The sequence below is a fragment of the Paroedura picta genome, chromosome 1 (genome assembly GCF_049243985.1).
Source record: "Paroedura picta isolate Pp20150507F chromosome 1, Ppicta_v3.0, whole genome shotgun sequence".
NCBI classification, from domain to species: Eukaryota; Metazoa; Chordata; class Lepidosauria; order Squamata; family Gekkonidae; genus Paroedura; species Paroedura picta.
This window is the reverse complement of record NC_135369.1, coordinates 155370021-155390026: the sequence shown is the minus strand read 5'-3', so window position 1 is coordinate 155390026 and position 20006 is coordinate 155370021. Positions and strand designations below refer to the sequence as shown.

Below are 20006 nucleotides of genomic sequence, written 5' to 3'. Positions count from 1 at the left end.
GTTCCCCCCTCACCTTTTACTGAGGTACATCAAGCCTGGATTGCCTAGCAACTGAACATATGTTTATTAAGGCAACAGACACTCCTTTCAATCTGGAGTACTGTGTGCAGTTCTGGAGGCCTCACTTCAAGAAGGACGTAGTTAAAATTGAAAGGGTACAGAGGAGAGCGACGAGGATGATCTGGGGCCAAGGGACCAAGCCCTATGAAGATAGGTTGAGGGACTTGGGAATGTTCAGCCTGGAGAAAAGGAGGTTGAGAGGGGACATGATAGCCCTCTTTAAGTATTTGAAAGGTTGTTACTTGGAGGAGGGCAGGATGCTGTTCCCATTGGCTGCAGAGGAAAGGACACGCAGTAATGGGATTAAACTACAAGTACAATGATATAGGCTAGATATCAGGAAAAAAAATTCACAGTCAGAGTAGTTCAGCAGTGGAATAGGCTGCCTAAGGAGGTGGTGAGCTCCCCCTCACTGGCAGTTTTCAAGCAAAGGTTGGATACACACTTTTCTTGGATGCTTTAGGATGCTTAGGGCTGATCCTGCGTTGAGCAGGGGGTTGGACTAGATGGCCTGTATGGACCCTTCCAACTCTGTGACTCTATGATTCATCATTTTAATTTTATTTTAATAGTAAGATGTTTGGTTTTAGATTTCCGGTTTTTCTGCAAATCTGAGGCATTTTTCAAGCTTGTTGGAAGATCTGTCTTGTCCATTCAGTGCTACAATCTCTTGAATAAAGTATCTTCAGAGATGGCCAATATGACTATTAGTAGATACAAGTAAAAACTCTCAAGGACTTTCAGGGACAACTAGTTACCCATTCCCCCACTACTTCATCTTTCCCTTCCCTGAAAGCTGCTGTATCTTACCCCTTTTCCTGCTTCCTCCTGTCATTTCTACCAAACAGCAAATCTACTTGATCTCTCCCTTCAGCTCCACCCACCACAGTTGCCCCACCCTGAGAAAACAATGGCCCAGTTATGTGGTGCTAGCCATAGTACCAGGCCCACCTGCATGGTAGCAAACCCTCAAAAGTGTATGAGGGGCACATCTTTCTTCTGTAGTCCCCTCCCCACATTATTTTCCCTTTCCCTCTTCCTGGCAACCTCCCATATATTCTCCCCTTTCCTTGCTTCATTGCTCCTTCTCAGCCATTCACCAAACTTTTCCCTGCTTCCTATCTTCAGCTGTATTATTTATTTACTTCGTTTTTACCCAGCTTTTCTTCGCAGTGGGGACCAAAGCAGCTTACATTATTCTCCTCTTCTTTATCCTCATAACCACCCTGCGAAGTAGTCTAGGTTGAAAGCATGTGATGGGCATATCACCTTGTTAGCTTCCATGGCAGGAACTAGGGTCTCCTAGATGCTACTGTGACCACTATGCCACTGTGGCTTTCATGGGGCAGCTGCTGTTGAACAGCAGTAAGCAGCCAGGCTTAGTTGAGTCTTGCAGTCAGGTGGTATCAAGTCCTGCAGTGGTTGCTGTCAGGACTCATGAGTCCCCCCTCAAAGGCCAGAACAGCCCTGGAAGGGCCTCTGGCCTTGTACTGACAAAAGCCAAGCCTAGAGTGCTATGGTTACCTAGCAACTGCCACTGAGGACTTCCATTTTTTAAATGTAGGTATTCCTTTTATCATTTGGGGTTTTTTTTTAACCTCCTAATGTATTCTTTTTTAGGTTTCAGATTTTTCTACAAACTTGGAGAAAGATCTGCCTTTCCATTCACAGCTCCAGTGACTTCTCTATTAGAATATATGATGATATACATATAGTGTCGACATTTGCAACACATTTTCAATGTTGTAAACTTTAACTTGATGTCCAAATATGCTGTTGGTCGTACCTATTCTCATTTTGTGAGAGTGGTTCTGTTGAAATAATACACTTTCTTTTGTTTTTTGCCTTCAACATTCAACTTTTCCCTAACTCTCAGACAGCAAAATTTAAGGCAGAAAGGCAGCAGTTTTGCAATGTTCTCTCAAGAATTTGGTACAGTTGTGATTTTTCTTTATACTTTTAAATTCTATTAATGTGGCACATTTTATATGCAGAGTTGTAAATTATACAATTTAGATTGTTAAATCAATAACATTGCATTTTGTAGTAAATGAGTATTGCATATATTTCAGCACATACATGCACCAGTTTTAGCTGGCTTTTCTTGGGAATTTGTTCCCCATGTGACTTCAGAATTTCCAGAAATGTTATACTTCTTAGAGAAAGCTTAAAGCGAGGAGAAATAAATGTCACTTGGAGACGAAATTCACAGTGGCAAAATTGGCCTCAGTGATCAAGACTAGTTCCATGAAATTCAGTTCAGACACTTAAAGCTGAAAGAATATTCTTAAAAATATACGGAAAGAAAATAGTTTTTATCTTTTTGCTTTACAATGGCAAATTAATGAGAGGACTGACTCGAGCCAGAGTTGACCCTACTTACCTTCCAAGCTCTGATGGGATCAGTCTAGCTGAGGCTGTCCAGGTCAGGGTTACTGTTCCTTTCTACCTTTTTCTTCAGTAACTATGTGGTGGCCCTGTCCTGATGGAATAATTTATCACAGGCATGCCCTGCAAGACCTTTATATCTGCTGCAGGACTTGCAATACAGAGCTCTTACAACCGGCTTTTAATTACTCGTGGTGTTATATCTTGTGGGTTCATGTGTTGTTTCCCCGGATCATTTTCCTGTTGGATTTTTGGATGCAGGGAAGCCAGGTTCAATATTAGATTTTTATAGTTTCAAATTGTGTTATATATTATTGTTATTTTCATTATTGTTTTTAAGACTATTAAATTGCATTTTGCTTAGATGTAAGCTGCCCTGAACCTTGCTTGTCGAGGCAGTGGTGGGTATAAATCTGGTAAATAATGACATTACATTGTTAAAGAACTTTGTCGTGCCTATCCCATGCTGCATTTGAAGTAAAATACATAAATGGCTTGTGAGATTATATCAACACCTGGTGTGGTAATATCAAGACTGAGTAATTTTGAACAACAAAATGCATGGGGACATGTTAAAAATGCTGAACATATATCTGTAATGTGTTGTCTTATACCATGAGAGTTTTCCGTTCCATAAAAGCTATGCAGCCTAATGTTTAGCATTCACTCTTGTTTTGAAAATCTTTGAAATCCAAGGTTTTCTCTCATCCAGGAGCTTTGCTTTGGTACATCATCGCTGATAATAAACCAGACTGTTAAATTCCTCAGTAGTACCAAAATGCACTCAAAATATCAGTGATACTGAAATGTTTGTTGAGATGCATTTCCCAGTTTTTAAATCATGCATTCAGATGTTAAACCTCACCACCCTCTTCCAATATAGTTACATGGCAAATGTTCTCCAAAAGGCAGTCAACCAAAGAAGAAACAATGAACCTTATCAGCTGCTCAGAGCTTTTAATTGACATTTGAAAGATTAGTAAGAAGGGTGAGTGCAGAATATATGGCTGGGCAGTGAGGAGGAAACAAGCAAAGCAATGAGAAAGATTTAATGTGTGGAAGAGATGGAATTCTGACCACTCATGTGAGAAACAAGGAGAGAGAGAGTAAGCAGCTACATAAAACTTGTGAATTACTTCTTAGGCTAGAATAGTCAGCTAGAAATTTGATGGCTTGAAATAATTGATCTAATATATTTTAGCCTTCTCTTTTGTAGAGTGGGACGAGGAGAGAAGAACTAAGTTGATATTAAAGCAACAAGGACAGAGGTTTGCCTGTCTGCTACAATTCGACCCAAAACACAGCATATCTTCATGAAATCAGTTGTCAACAAACATAGCTGTGTTAAATTTAGGAGCCTCTGGGTGGGCTTAAATAATTAAACATTCACCCGATCCTCCTTCTTCATTGGACATCTTCCAAAACAGCAAGCAAAAGCAGCAGCCAGTGAAGCAGTCTGGGAGGGAGCCAGTCACTAAGCCTGATGGCTAGGTGAATTAAAGATTTCAGTTCTTACTTTAAGCATATTTCATTATTTGTAGTTCTGAAGGACCACATTTACTGTATGAATATATGCAACCACAACTGTGCTTCCCAGGTCAGTTTTTGCTCATGGTGATCTCTCACAAATGTTGGTTGTTCCTCAAATATTACTAGGTTATGAAGCCTACTCACAGATGTTCAGAGGGGGTACCTTCACCATCTGTTTTTTGAATGTCGTGCAAGCAGGAGTGTTTTAAGGATTTGAAGGGCCCATAGCAGCAGAACCAGTTTAAGGATTTGTGGGGCTCTAGCAGAGTACAATTGCAGTGGGAGCAGCCAGACTGGGGGCAGAGGAGTCCCCCAGAGTAAGAAAGGGTGTCACACTGAGTGTCCTTACAGAGGGGAAAGGGGGGAGGACAGAGGCTACAGCCCTGTTTCATGAGGGGGAGGCACAGTCCGGGTCCTTTGTACCTGCTACATGGGGCCTGCTACATGTGCTATATGGATAAATCGGCCCTGCATGCAAGGCTATCCTTTCTGAGGACTTCTTGTTTGGGTGGTTGATGCTGCAGATGCAATTGTAAATGAAATGAATTGTTTACTTACCTAATCTTCAGTCCACCTTTTGAGACTCCAGAAAGATTACAGAATTAGTTGTTAGCAATTTACTATTTGAAATGTCTTGATTGTATAATTTCTGGCTGCTTAGTATTTTTAGCTACCTTAAAAATTGGAGAAAGGAAGACTTGTTGTTGTTGTTAGGTGTGAAGTCGTGTCCGACACATCATGACCCCATGGACATTGGGGTCCATGGAAGACTATCAGTATATAAGTAAATAAAATGGTTTTCCTAGATGCCTAGCAATACTCAGTTGGGTCTAGGAAACACAAAATGTGGAGACACAGCACGGCTATGAGTCCCCCCCCCCCACAGTCAATCTGCCCTGCAGGCTTTATACCCCTGTGAACGCCTGGGATCTACATCCTCTTAATTTGACCTATGACTAGAAAAGAGGTGAGAATTTCCAGCTCTGGAAATGGTTTTCTTTTCTGCTCTTGAGTCACTGCCTGATAGGCAAGCTGGACTTTTTGAAGGCTGCCATTTCCACTGGAGCCAAATGAGCTAATGCAACCCTTTAGATTGAATTCTATGTGTCCTATCAAATGGGCAACTGGAATTCAGTCCACTGAAACAGGCCTGCATCCTCTAGCTTCAGTTTCTGCTTGTTTATAATAACTTTCCACAGCGATGCTTTCTCGAGAAAATACATCAAAAAGACTGTGAAAGAAGGACACTTAAAATATAATTATGGAAATGTTTGGCTGCTCCTGTAAAGGACTGCTCTTACAGCTCAGATATTCATTTCTTTTTCAAAAGTTTAACAAACTGAAATTTGAGAAGGACTTTGAATACTTAAATCAAACTGAAGCACTCCGTGTTTTCTTTGAGCTCTTTGCACAATCTCCCAGCTGCAAAAACTTATATAACAGTGAGCAAAATAATTCATGAAACTGTGAACAACACACTCTAGCTTTCTATAGAACATGCCCTCAATTGGAAGCCATTTTGTGTGTGTGTGTGTGTGTGTGTGTGTGTGTGTGTTTATTAGGAATAACTTTACCATGGAAGGTAAAGACCTTAGACATATTTAGAAGAATCTGCAAGTTTCAGTGATATGTGTCTTCATTTGTTAGTGAGAAGGAAAAGTGTTTGAAGAAGTTCATGTGTTAAGCCAGTCTTGTTTTATTTGGACCTGCATTGGTAGACACATTCCATGTGCACTGCTATGTTGGTATGATCTGGTTCTTCCAAGTAGTGATTAGAAAACCTAACATATAGCAAATACACTGAAATTGAGCTGCTCTGGGTCTGGTCAATGCCTGGATGGGAGACCATCTGAGAAGCCTGGGAATGCTGCCTTGAGTTCCATATTAAGGTGTGATTCAAATCTAGAGAATAAATTGAAGCCACAATTTCATAGCATAGTGAAATAGGTTTGTGGATCAGGATTTGATCCCCATAAAGCAAGTTTTAAAAAGTTGTTATGGGTGCTTTACAGAAAGAAAAAAAAACAAGAATCATACTCTGAAGATATGGTCTATTTAGTACCAAATCAAATCAAATTTAATTTTAGTCCTAGACCAAAGATACATTATTTTAACAACAAGGTAAGCATACAAAAGAATAAGACCAATATTTATGGATAAAATAGTATCAGAATCAAAATAAAATGTATGATATATAGAAATAGAGCTAAAATCAGAAATTTAATTTAGAAGATCACAGATCCTTACAGTTTGATATTGGGACCTTTGTGAGTTGTATATACTGAGGCACAAAACTTTGCAACACATCTCGAAATTGAAGAGCTTTTTATCTATTACAAGACATGTTCCATCAGGAAATCCTGAAAGTTTATTTCATAATGGAAAAATAGTCCTATGCCAGAACACGTGGAGAGGGCAATGGAAGAAACCATGCCCCTGTATATTTAGTACCATTATACTCTTTCTTACAAGTGAAGAAAGAAAACATGAGTAAACCTAATCAATTTAAGCAAAAACTGGATACAGTCTGCCCCCCCAAAAAAAACAACATTAATTTCAGTGCAAGTTTTAAGTGCCTGTTCAATATAATAAAATTATAACAGCCAATTTCTAAATACAATTGTATAGAATTATGTAAACCTCTGTTCTGTGGGTTAACTGCTCTTAAATTTGTCATCTGAAGAAGTTTTTAATTTGGGCCCTCTCAAATTGGATTTATAATTAAGCATGCTAACTCAAGCAGCCACAGTTTGTGGATTTATCTGTTTATGGAGAAGTAATGGTGAATTACTGGGATCATTCTAGTAGTATACAATGATAGAAAAAGGGCCATTTTTCTATTAAGTAGTCAGATCAGCCTTTGGATAATTCCATTGATCAAAACACAGAATAAAAGAGAAGCTCATCACGTGTTCTCTGTCTGAAAAGAATAAAAACAAATTATCCTTAAATTTTATCTGACAATTTAATCTGTACTCATGACAGAAATGAGGCATGAATGTGCACTATAGGTGCGCTATACTTTACTTTTTAAGTACATTTCTGTGTTTCCTCTAGCTCACTGCTGTGTCTCTGCTTCATCCACAGACCAACCGTACTCATGGTCTCCTACTCAGCCCTTCAATGAGGAAAGATACTCTCCTGCTTCAAGGAACATGAAAGGATTATCTGGCAGTCGCAATCAATCACAGTTATGTTCTGCTCATACCTGTGGCTTAGCATCCACTGAAGATTGCGAACACACCCACGATCATATTCATCATGGCCAGGATTCAAGGCAATCATATCTTCTCAGCCCAACGGAGAGCTGCCCGATGGACCACCATCGCTGCTCGCCGCGAAGCTCCATCCATTCAGAATGTATGATGATGCCCATGGTTATGGGTGATCATATGTCCAGTAGCACTTTTCCCAGAATGCACTACACCTCACATTACGATACAAGGGACGATTGCACCATGTCTCATCCTAACCCCAAGGTCAACCGGATCCCTGCAAATCTGCTGGATCAGTTTGAAAAACAGCTTCCTCTCCACAGGGATGGCTTTCACACTTTACAGTACCAGAGGACCTCAACAGCTGCTGAGCAACGCAGCGAAAGTCCAGGGAGAATACGCCATCTTGTTCATTCAGTACAAAAACTTTTCACAAAATCTCATTCTTTGGAAGGGTCTTCCAAGAGCAATGTGAATGGGACAAAAGGAGATGGCCGAGGAGATGACCATCATCATGGACATCATTCTAAACACAGCAAAAGAAGTAAAAGTAAAGAGCGGAAACCCGAGAGTAAGCATAAAACTGGAATGAGCAGTTGGTGGAGTTCTGATGATAATCTGGATAGCGATAGCACTTACCGAACACCTAGTGTTGTAAACAGGCATCACGTGGACCATATCTCTCATTGTTACCCAGAGGCTCTTCAGGGACACTTTGGGGATCTCTCACTAAAGACATCAAAAAGTAACAATGATGTAAAGTGTTCTGCTTGTGAAGGGCTTGCGATGCCCCCTGATGGGAAATACATGAAAAGGAGTTCATGGTCTACACTCACCGTAAGCCAGGCTAAAGAAGCTTATCGCAAGTCATCCCTTAACCTAGATAAGCCTCTAGTTCATCAGGAAATCAAACCTTCCCTGAGGCCATGCCATTACCTTCAGGTAAGAGCTAAATGAAGTTAATATTATTAATCGGAATGGAACATGCTATTTTAAAATTTTGCCAGAGGGTTTTCTGTGTGCCTGCTTTACATATTTTATTTTTTTTAAGTTTCCTGGTTTTGTATAATTCAACTATACCTGGGAATAAAACATAAAATAGATACAATAAAATTAGTTTTAAATAATATTTAGTTAATTAACTGCAGTATTCTCTGGTGCCCTAACTTGGATGGCCTAGGCCAGGCTTTATCAACCAGGGTTTCATGAAATCTGGGGTTTCTTGATGGCCCTGGAAGGATTTCCTGAATGGTGGGAGTTAATTAATTTTTAATATACTTTTAAAAGAATTAAAACATTTACTGGGTGATATGACCATATGTGATCATGTCAACCTGCCCTCCTCTCCCAAAATGGCCAATGGGCCTGGAGGGGAGGGGCCCAGGTTGCCATGTCCACAGCTATTTTTCCCAACCATATTCTGCACAATTACACCACTTCTGGGGTTTCTCAAAGCCTAAAGTATGTTTCAGGAGTTTCTCAATGGTAAAAAAGTTGAGAAAGGCTGTCCTAGGCGAGCCCAATGTTGCCGGATCTCAGAAGTTAAGCAGGATTTGACCCTGGTCAGAATTTGAATGGGAGATTGCCTTGGAATTTCAGGGATACTATGCAGAGACAGGCAATGGCCAGCCAGCTCTGTTAATCTCTTGTCTTGAAAACCCTATGGGGTTGCCATGGGTGGGTGTGACTTGAAGAAAATTCTTATATGAGCTTAAATAGCTGAGAGAACCACTTAGTTGGGGAGAAGATTTCAAATTTTGCTTATTGGAATAGTAGGATAGAGGCCATTTGATCATTTTCTCCCAATGCTAATACAACTTCAGAGAAATTTCTTAATTACTATTTTATTTTAGTACCTAAAATAGACCAGCATGGATAAGCCCCTCAGGGAGCAATCCTAAGTGCTCTGCTCAGCCCCATATTTATTCTTGCTGCTGCTAATTCTCTGTTTGAAAGATTCTGCTAGATTTTCATTTTTAGCTGGGTTCCCTGAATGGATACTGTCTCTAGAGAGCCAGTTTGGTGTAGTTAGGAGTGCGGACTTCTAATCTGACATGCCAGGTTCGATTCTGTGCTCCCCAACATGCAGCCAGCTGGGTGACCTTGGGCTCAACACAGCACTGATAAAACTGTTCTGACCGGGCAGTGATATCAGGGCTCTCTCAGTCCCACCTACCTCACAGGGTGTCTGTTGTGGGGAGAGGAATGGGAAGGCGACTGTAAACCGCTTTGAGCCTCCTTCGGGTAGATAAAAGCGGCATATAAGAACCAACTCTTCTTCTTCTTCTAGATCATTCATTGCTATCATCTTACACTTTTCCTGCATTGGATTCCTGACCTAATTTCGTAGCGCAACTATTTCAACCACCACTGTGTTTCATTAGGCAGCCATTTTTGTAGTTAAGCTTTTTGTTGCATTCTACACATTCTTCAAAATCATGGATCAACTGGCTTTTATCCACATGATTCTGCTATAGGGCTGAATCATCTCAGGCAATCCCTATAAATCCATCACACAATTTAGACTTCTGCAATCAGATCATGGATGCTACGTAAATATAGAGAGAGTCCCATGTTGCAGAAATAATACTTATCATATAGTTTGGACCTGGGCTAGCAAAAGATATTATTAGCAGAAGATGTCCATAGTTAACATATTTATTTATATGCTCCTATTCCACTTTTCTCCTCTTTGGGTATCCAGAATGACTGTAAGGTAGGTCAGGCTGAGAGAGGGGATAGGGGGACAAGTTCGACCAGTGAGCTTCCAGCGAGCAGAGTGGGGATGCATTCCTGGGTCTTGCAAATCCGAGTTTGAGACTTTAAACAAGGCAATGTACAGGCATTTAGGCCAAGCTTTCTGCCGTTTCAGACCACAGGTGTGGGTTCACAATGTCGAATGCACCTCCATAACACCACCATATTACATGTAAATAGAAAAATAGAAACTAGTACATAGGAGTCTAAGGCAGCATGAGCATATAAATTCTGTTGAAAGGGACATCTGCTATTATTCTACTGGTGTCAGCTAGACAGCTGCTAGCTACATTTGATATACAAGCATGGACAACAAATCCCTGACACCATTTTTTCCAGTGAAATTCATCTTCAGAAAGGTGAAATTTAGAACGGACAATGAAAATGTAGAAGGAGGTGATTAATCTTTCCCCAGCAATGGTTTCCACGTGTTTGCTATTTTTTCCCTACAGAAAGTGTCCAAATGCTGCTTTTTTACTCTAATCTCCTCTCCCCCCCCCCCCAAAAAAAAACAATATTGGGATTTTGTTGCACAGATATCTCTGTCCCAAACACTTGGTTACCAGTACATATTGCTGGATTGAGCTCATTACCCAGAGAGTACGCCCCCATCATATTTTTAATTGGGAAAGAAGACTGAGGCAGCAACTTTGTGCACACTTAATTGGCAGTATGTCCTGTTGACCTCAGTGGGACTTCCTTCTGAGTAAGCAGATGACCAGGCTTTTTGTTCTCGCATTAGAAAAGACATCATCATCCTTATCGCTATATCCAAACTGCTTACATTAACCTATCTGAGATTCGGTGATTGGGTCCACAATGATATTTGCCAACAATGTTTGTCTAATTTATAGAGGAAATAAGTAGCCCTTGAATAAATGATAAGGCATAGCACATTGCTATGGTTGGTAAGTGAATGATGGAGGAACAGATCTCAACGTTCTGAGATAATAGCATCATCCATCAGCATGCCTCCTATGAAGGAATCCTAGAAATGGATCAGAGAAAGAGGTAGAAGTAAATATCTGTAGAATTTAGAATGTAGGTTTTAGGTGTAATTGGATAAATAATGTGTTTCCTTAAAACACTAGCTAATACCAGCAAAATGAAACAAATTACTTTCTCTTTCACTGTTTAAAAGTTCAGAAATACACCAAGGGATGTTATTGTTCAAGGCCCTGTGACTAATTCCAGATAACTACATGGCTGGTGGATTGCTGAATCTTCTTTAAAATAGTAAAAATAATGTACACAGATATTATTTTGCCTGTTCTGTGCTATTTCCAACTGCTCTTAAATGTCTTTGGAATGAATTGAAAGCAAGCTGGGGAAAGGAGGGATAAGGGCCATTTCTGCATGTTTGTCTTTCTTTCGCAGCCCCAGGGGGTGTGTGTGTCTTGGGGGGAGGACTTACCAAAACAGCATCCCACAAAGCCACAGCATCACCTTGAGGAAGAATCATTGAGGAAGAATCAGAAAACAGGATAAATGTACCTGGGACCCTGTTCTGATTGCCAAGAAGTAGAATGATTAATATACTTAATATACCTAATAATCGTGGATGAGAGACTCATTAATTTGGCCTTTTGATTTCGTTTTTGGCTTATCTATAACACTGGGAAATCAGCAGTGCAGCTTCTTTGCATTGAACAACATCACCTCCAGCTACGTAACCGGAAGTTCCATGACCGCATTGTAGAACAGGGTTTCCAAAAACTGGTAAAAATCATAAGAGTTAAAATCATGCTAAAAGCCAAAACAGGTACTCTGGATGCCCTAATTGGAGAAAATGTGGGGTGGTATTAAAATTAGGATGTGGAGACTCATAGGGGGATTCTGATACTCATAGGGAAAATTCCTCTCCCCATTGCTGCTGTGATTCTCCTTACAGCTTAGTGGGGAGGCACTCACAGGGAGAGATCCTGACATGTCTCCTAAGCCCAGCATCCTCCTCTTCTGCTGCTGGACTCTGCACAGCTGCTAGGCATCCTCTGCCTCCACAAGCTGGGGGGAATGCAATATCCCTCCTAGGTGCTAAGTCATGTGTGACTCCTGAGCCCAGCATCCTCCTCAGCCACTGTTAGGCCCAGCATGGTTCCCAGTCTGCTGTGCAGCTGTCACTGTACACAATGCAGCTCCCAGCCTACCACAGTGCCACCATGCTCAGCAACGCTGCTGGCCTACCATGCCTCCCTGCCCATTGCGACTTCTAGACTGCAGTGCCACCAACCCCAGGTGCAGTACTCAGTGCGGCGCCTGACCTTCTCTGTTGCCTCGTGATTAACGCAGGTCCTGGCTTGCCGTGCCTCCACCTGCAGGCCCATCACACTTCCTGGGCTGCATGCCACTGAGGTACTTTAGGGGAAATTTGAGCCCCCACTTTTTAAAATTAAGTTCTTCTGCAAACCTACAGAGTCCCCTAAATTTGCAGAAACAGTTGTTTATTGTCCATATGGCCCTGATCTACAGATCTGGGTATCCACAAACTGGGGTCACAGATCACTTATAGCATCTAAAGCCTGCTAAGCATGAGTTGAGGAGCTGGCTGGAAATGCCCATCTTTTGCTTCCCCATAAGAACCAACCCACTGTCTTTAATATTTGTATTGTGATTTTCCTATGTGCTTGAAGTGCTCCTTATTTTAGCACTCTTTGTCCCTGCTCTCTGTTATACTTTCTGGGTTGGGGAAAATGACTCTGAAAGATTTGGTGTATTGATTTAGCCCTCACAATGAGGTTTACTTCTTGGGCATGTCTAGCCCAGTACGAAATATTTTTGAAGTACAAAGGGATGCTGCATCCAATGCTGCTGGTGATTTGCACATAGACGTTGCAACTTGATCCATACAGAATGGAACTGGTGATTGGAACATAAGCTCAATCTGGTGCTTGCAAGTAATTTTGAAGCGTGTTTCCCCCTATTTTGTTGCAAGCATTTCTTCTGCCATCACACAGGTGCTGAACCTTGAACAGCAGAATGCCAAATGAATTTCTTTTCCTTTGTGCATTAAAAGCTGCACATACAAGGATTTGCCATCTTCAAACAGGAAGAAGGCTTTTGAGAAATTATAGATATCAGCAATCGTTGCTAAATGCAAGTCGGTAATTAGAGTAATTATTCCCAATTAGCAGATGCAAACCCTGCAGATGGGAATTTCAGACATCGATAACTATTCTCACAAGCCATAAAAGAACTTCGATGTTTTCCATCATATGTATACAGATTTTTGCAAGTGTTTTGAATGAATAAAAGAGAGACGGAGAAATGCTTCCTTGTGTAATATAATGGCCCTTAGGGGTATTTTGAAAAGAATTGGCATATCAGAGATGCTACATTTTTAAGTAAGAGTTCATATATATAAACAATAGTGATTAAGCTGTGGCAGTGTAAATGAGATGAAGTGAAATGCTGAATATATATATACCAGAGCAAATATTTCCCATTTGTTCACAGTACCAAGTGAATACATTTATAGCAGGGGTTTCCAACAGGTATCACGTGAGAAACCTGTAGCTCACCAGCTGCCGCAGATTAGCTTGTACATTGCTGAGAAGATCTAGGAAAAGGTCATAAGAAAATCTGCTTCAGTTCTATTTTTTAAAGTTTCTGTTATATAGGATTTTTCTCTATGTTGTTTAACGGGTAGTCTCATTCTGGTGCTCAACACAGCAGTAGGGGGAAGGGGGGGCATTGCATATTGCTGCAGTATCCCTTCCAGCTAGGAGCCCCAGAGTGATGTTACCAAAATGTGGAACACTTTAGACAATTTGCCAATTTTTATAATTTTTTCCATTTTGTTTGGAGCAAATCCTAGACCATGATGTAATGCACTGACCTCATTTCTAGAAGTGGCAGCAGGCACCTAGAACTGGAGTTATGTGACACCATTCCAGCCTTTTTGGACCCCCAAGCCTCCCAAGGGCTAGCAATGCTGTTCCTCAGCCATGTTATTTTTCTACAGCTTGGATTCTAGGTCAGAATATTTTTCATTACTCAGAAGCCATTCTCATTTGTTTTAAAGTTGGCAATCACTGACTTACTATTATTTGGTAGTGACTTGGAATATTTTTTGCCACTTTTCTCCCCTGAGGAGTTTACGATAAAAAAACAATCAAAATACAGTACAAAAATAATTTTAAATATTAATATTTAAACAGAATGTCCAGTACACTTTGGGCTTCTCCTGAGTTCAAATGGCCAACTTGTCTGAGGCCAGAAGGATGTTACTTAATGATACCTTCAGATCTTGGTTATTATGATTAGACTTAATCCAATGGCTGGGCGGTTTGGGGACCCAGCCTTCCAGTTTGAATAGCAGATTAACACAGTGGCCAAGAGCAACTTCTGCCAGTCACATTATGGTTGGATTAGTGCAGTCTTTCTCAACTTTTCTACCATTGAGAAATCCCTGAAACAGTCTTCAGGCTTTGTGAAACCCCAGAAGTGGTGCACAATATGCCTGGGGAAGCATACCTGTGTACATGCCTATCTATGGACCCTCACTCCCCACTCTGCTCCAGGCCTATCATTGTCCATTTTGGGAGGAGAGGTGGGTTGATATGACCATATTTGGTCATAAACCTGATAAATGTTTAACGTATGTACATGCATGCATGCATGCATGCATGCATGCATGCATGCATGCATGCATACATACATACATACATACATACATACATACATACATACATACTATCCATTTGGGAAACCCTTCCAGGGCCATCAAGAAACCCCAGGGTTTCATGAAATCCTGGTTGAGAAAGCCTGGGTTACTATAATGTGCTCTGATTTGGGCAGGCCTTGATAACAGTCCAAAAACTGCAACTGGTTCAGAATGTTGAACCCTATTTTATTGCTAGACAACAGGAATGCATGTTACTCATCTTAAAACAGCTATCTTGGCTGCCTGCCAGTTTGTTTCTGAGTCCAATTCAAGGTGATGGTTATGACCTTTAAATCCCTTCATGGCTTGTGCTCCACCTATCTGAAAGCCCATACTCTTTCATATGTCCCTGTGTGCTAGCTATGATTTCCTTGCTGCTACCTACCAGCAGTTTCCTCACTTATATCGACCTACCTGGCATCAGTTGGAGACTGTTCTTTTCTGTAGTAGTTCCCGATTTGTGGAAAAGGATGTCATTAGAGGCAAGGACCGCACCATCCTTAGAAATCTTCAGGAGGTGCTGCAAGGCCATTTATTTTACTGAGGCCTTTAATGGGAGTATAAACTCCTGGCATCTATACAGTGGAAAGGATAACTGGGGCTTTATTGATTTTAAAGTATAATATTTTAACTGTGACTGGTAGGAAACCTCAGGCTCCAAGGAAAGGCTACTATAACTAATAACAGTATCTCATTTAATAACAGGAAACAGGAAGAGCCAGCAAAGCACAGCTTAAATTTTGGAGCTGATAGTAGTGTCCTTCCCAATCTGCTATACATTGTATGTTGTACCATAGACAGTTGGGTTAGGGAGTCATGTGGGGTCATTTATTATCTACTTTGCTGATTGCTGATGAGATTCAGAGCAGGTTAGAGAGTCATAAGAACTTTGCACTAAAGACAAGTCCAAGGCATTGAATGAACAATGCAATATGACAAGATCACGAAATTGATGAATAATGACATAGAAACAATACAATTCATCCTGTAGCCTGGATTTCACACATTAGAGGATCCAATGAACTAGATGTCACAATTAGAGAAAAATGAGATAAAAGTAATAATATATCCAATAAACTATGCAATATTTATTTACTTCATTTTTTGTCCAATTTTCTTGCTGAAACTCTCAAGGTAAAGCTTTTAAAAAGATATAACAAAAGACAGTATTATATGTCCAAGCTGGGGACCCGCAAGACCTCGTCAGCTGCTTGCTGGCCAGGTTATCTGCCTGTAGTAGTAGGGGTGGCAGCTCTGTCTTTCCCCCCTTGCAGCACCTTTGACCTGTTTGGTTTATGCAGAGGCAGCAGACATCAACAGCAGCTGTTCCCACTCCTTCTCCTAGAACCTCCTCCTCCTCTCCCACCTGTAGCACTCACCTGATGGGTGGGGGGGATGGCAGTGGCTCCCACTCCTCCTTGTCTACCTGCCTGCAGTGCCAGTGGAGGGGGCCAGTAGGGTGACAAGTTCCCATTTGTCATCTGTCCACTTTCCTCAAAGGCTGGCTGATGTGGTGTCAGCTCCTGGTTCTCTTCCTCACCCACCTGGCTCATGTGATGGTGGGCAGCTTCCTCCCTTTTCAGAAATGGCAGCCAAGAGCTCAGTATTTTTATTAAAAACTTTACTTAAAAAAAAAATCTGGGTTGACTAGTTCTGTAGACAAATACCTGTCTATACCTAGATTTCATCATTTGAGAATACAGAAGTACAGATAGTATTAATACATCCAGTAAACAATAACAGTATAAAATGAGGCGGGGGGGGGAGCTAGCTTACCTGTAGAATTCTGGTTTCCAGCATCCCTGACCCATGCATTAAAATGTTTTCCTGTTTTACATATTTTGCAAAGTGATAGAAGTGCAGGAGACTTCCTGAGGTCCTCAGGCAAGCCATTCCACCAAATGGGAGCCACAGCACAGGGTGCTTAGATAGCCATTTTCAAGGTGGAACTTTTAATATATTGCTCCGATTAGTGGAGCTACCTCAGCAGGAAATAATGGCAGAAGAGGTTCTGCAAATATGCAACTTCTAGGTTAATTAATGGCTTTACAAGTTATAACTGTACCTATAATTGTATCCAGAAAGTAAATGATAAGCTATCTAGTTGCTCCAGAATAGGTATTAATATGTATGCTGTGCCTGGCTCTGAATAATAACCAAGCAGCAGCATTCAGTGTCAGCTGCAGCTGCTGAGTAGTCTTCAAGGACAGAGCCATGTAAAGTGCATTACAATAGCCTAGACTGGTCAAAGTAGAGAGCTATCTTCCAAACAAAGAGAAAATTTAAATTAGCACATTGTGTGACAATTTGCTTCTCCAGCAATAATGCAGAGTCCAGGATAAGCCCTGAAAACTTAACTGAGTCAGCTGCAACACATCAGATATGGGAATCGCAATAAACGTGTTTGGCCTGTCTGATCAGCATTACTTCTGTTTTGTCAAGATCCAGGGTCAGCTTATTTTTCCTCAGCCACTTAACTACAATACCTAAGCATTGGCTCAGGATGGCTAGATTTGACAATTGTTGTTGTTGTTATGTGCGAAGTCGTGTCCGACCCATCGCGACCCCATGGACAATGATCCTCCAGGCCTTCCTGTCCTCTACCATTCCCCGGAGTCCATTTAAGTTTGCAAGTTAGATTTGACAATACGTTGGACAAAGAAATGAAGAGCTAAGCATCATCAGCATGATGGCATCCAACTGCCAATCCACAGACAATTAAAACCAAAGCTAAAATACCCATACCAATACATAAAAACAACAATTAAAACATAGGATAGAAAAGAGGGATCATGAGATGAAACAAAAAAAAGTCATCACCCATTGGTGGAAGATGGCAACAGAAATCAACAAATGAGTCTTCCTCCTAGGGGAACAGTCTTAGTGCCACAACTGAGAAGGCCTTCTCAGCTGGGTGACCTTGGGCTTGCCACAGCACTGATAAAGCTGTTCTGGCAGACCAGTATTATCAGGGCTCTCTCAGCCTCACCTACCTCACAGGGTGCCTGTTGTGGGGAAGGCAATTGTAAGCTGCTTTGAGACTCCTTTGGGTAAAGAAAAGTGACATATAAGAACCAACTCTTCTTCTTCTCCTGGGCTGCTACCTGCCTAGTCTAAGAAAATGAGGGCACCCGAAGCAGACCTCAGGAGGTGATGATGGCAGTTGGTAACATCTTAAATTGTGCCTGGGAACTGATTTAGATCAGCTGGAGTAATGTGGTTCCTATGACCCACTGCTGTCAATATCCTGGCTGTGACATTCAACACCAACTGAAGTTTCTGACCAATTTTCAAGAGCAGCTCCACTTAGAGTGCCCTTTTAGATGTAACCAGTGCCCACACCACAGGAGTCAGCTCTTTGCTGTTCAGGAAAGGCCACAGCTAATTATCTAGTTGAAAATGGTGAGAGGCACTCCTGGCAGTACTTGCCACCTGCTTATCCAGTAGTAAACCTGAGGTTATTATGCATGGCAGGAAACCTTGCAGAAAGTCTGCAAAAAATGCATGTGGCACTGGTTTCACCATGGACAGCCCATCATGGTATTTTTGATTCTGCACGACACTCACCTCTCATAGCAGTCAGTACACAATTTCTGCATCTTTTCCTCTCAGTACTGTAAACTTGCTTTGCTACGACTTTTTCCTTACTCTGGTTCTAGGGTTGCTATTTATGGCATGCATAAATGTTACTGTGTTTTCTGTCTCCTCCCCTGAACTCTCTTACACCAATGGGCTGACCAGAAAGCACATAAACTACGATTCCCATGAAACTCTTCCAGGAGCATGTGTCAGTCAGGTGACATTGCTGCTGACCGCAGCCTACCAATGAGCTTCAAGTACAATGGATGAAGTACCCTCCCACTTGAGGGAAGCTTGCTCAGATGCATAATCGTTTACCCACGCATATTTTTAAAAGTGTGATTTAAAAAGGAGCAAGTTGACAGTGTCCGTGAACCCTGGTTTAAAGAGCACATCCAAATTTCCTCCAAATTACATACCTGGTTCATCAAGGAGAGTGCAGCCCCATTCAAAATGAGTGATGCTTTAAGCCATGGATCAGAGCTTCCACTTGCTAGTAACCCTTATGTCTTGTCAGGATTAGTCTCTAGTCTCTTCAGTCTCAACTCTAATTACTGTGTCAAACCACTGGCCCCAATCTTTTAGATAGCCTGTACTTTCAAAACTGTGTGGGTATGAAATGCACTTACTGATTTTTTAATTTATGTATTTATTTGTACATTGGAACAGATCAGGACAGAAAGGAATCTGAAAGCAGGAGACTTGATTAAGAGCATTATGCAATCAAATGTCAAGAATTTAAGATATATAAGCCAGATTCATAGCACGCATAAACTAGTTTCTGAAATTATGAGAAATTCCTGTGAGTTATGTGATATCCTTGTAATTAAACAGAGTTATTACATTTAGTCAACATACTCATTTTCATTTGGGTATTACTTTGGAAACTGTACTGACATCCTCTGATTCCAAAGATAATGAAAATGGATTAATTGTGATTCTACTAACTACACAGGTATTTCTAACATGACATCCATAAGTATTAAACTCTAACGTATATTTATAAGATTATGTGGTTTCTAATGACAACTTGCATGGTTTTTGAAGCAAAACATTACTTTCGAAACTGAACATAATTTCTTCTGCTTAAAGTGGGTGTCTTGAATGTAGAAGCTAAATTAGCCTAGAAAATTGTCAAGAATGGATTCAAGTCTATTGGGGAATATATCAATGTATGCAGGAAAATCAGTATGTGTTGTAATTCACATCCAAATGTATATACCAGTGAAAACAATGCAGTATATATACACAGCATCTACACAATTAATTGGATCAATATTTGACATATGCTCACAAACCTTGCTTAATCTGATAAGTGATTTGACGTGTGGAAAATAGCTGTGCATGGAGAGCGCCTTAAGTAGACTAATGCAAGGCAGTATGTGGTAGGGAGGAAGAAGTATTTTCTTCGTTATTTTGCTCCCCCCCCCCCACATGCACATGCGACAAAAACCAGTAATACTAACTGAGAATGGGGCCATATTTGATTTATATATAGCTATGCTTAGTTACTAATCAATTACCTCATACCTATTATGATTCTATGAGAGATCTGCGTTATGGAAAATAGTTATAGGTCGTGTCATGCTTATCTAAATGCTGGTCTACTGGGTCTTAATATTTGTTGGCTTCTCTGAAAGACTGCCAAAGTGTGAATAAAGGTACTTATTTAACAAATGGTAACCTATCATGGGCAGCATGTATCCCATTGTATACCATGAGCTTCCCTGCAGATAATATACTTCCTTATGCCGTTAGATACACTAGTATCAAAGCCCATTTAAAAAATGGGCTTCCAGAAAGCAGCGGTAAGT

General features: G+C 40.9%; 1 protein-coding gene across 15 annotated transcripts in view; it reads left to right on the top strand.

Annotated features, from left to right (window-relative positions):
* DLGAP2 (DLG associated protein 2) overlaps positions 1 to 20006 on the top strand; it is a 578727-nt gene that overhangs the window by 459004 nt on the left and 99717 nt on the right. For 14 of the 15 annotated variants that reach the window (XM_077309418.1, XM_077309398.1, XM_077309427.1 and 11 more), the window contains one exon: positions 7066 to 8135. In XM_077309418.1, the coding sequence (XP_077165533.1) occupies positions 7066 to 8135 (1070 nt within the window). Of the gene's footprint in view, positions 1 to 1448; positions 1621 to 7065; positions 8136 to 20006 lie in introns of those variants that run through there. The other variant, XM_077309446.1, reaches the window with a different exon arrangement.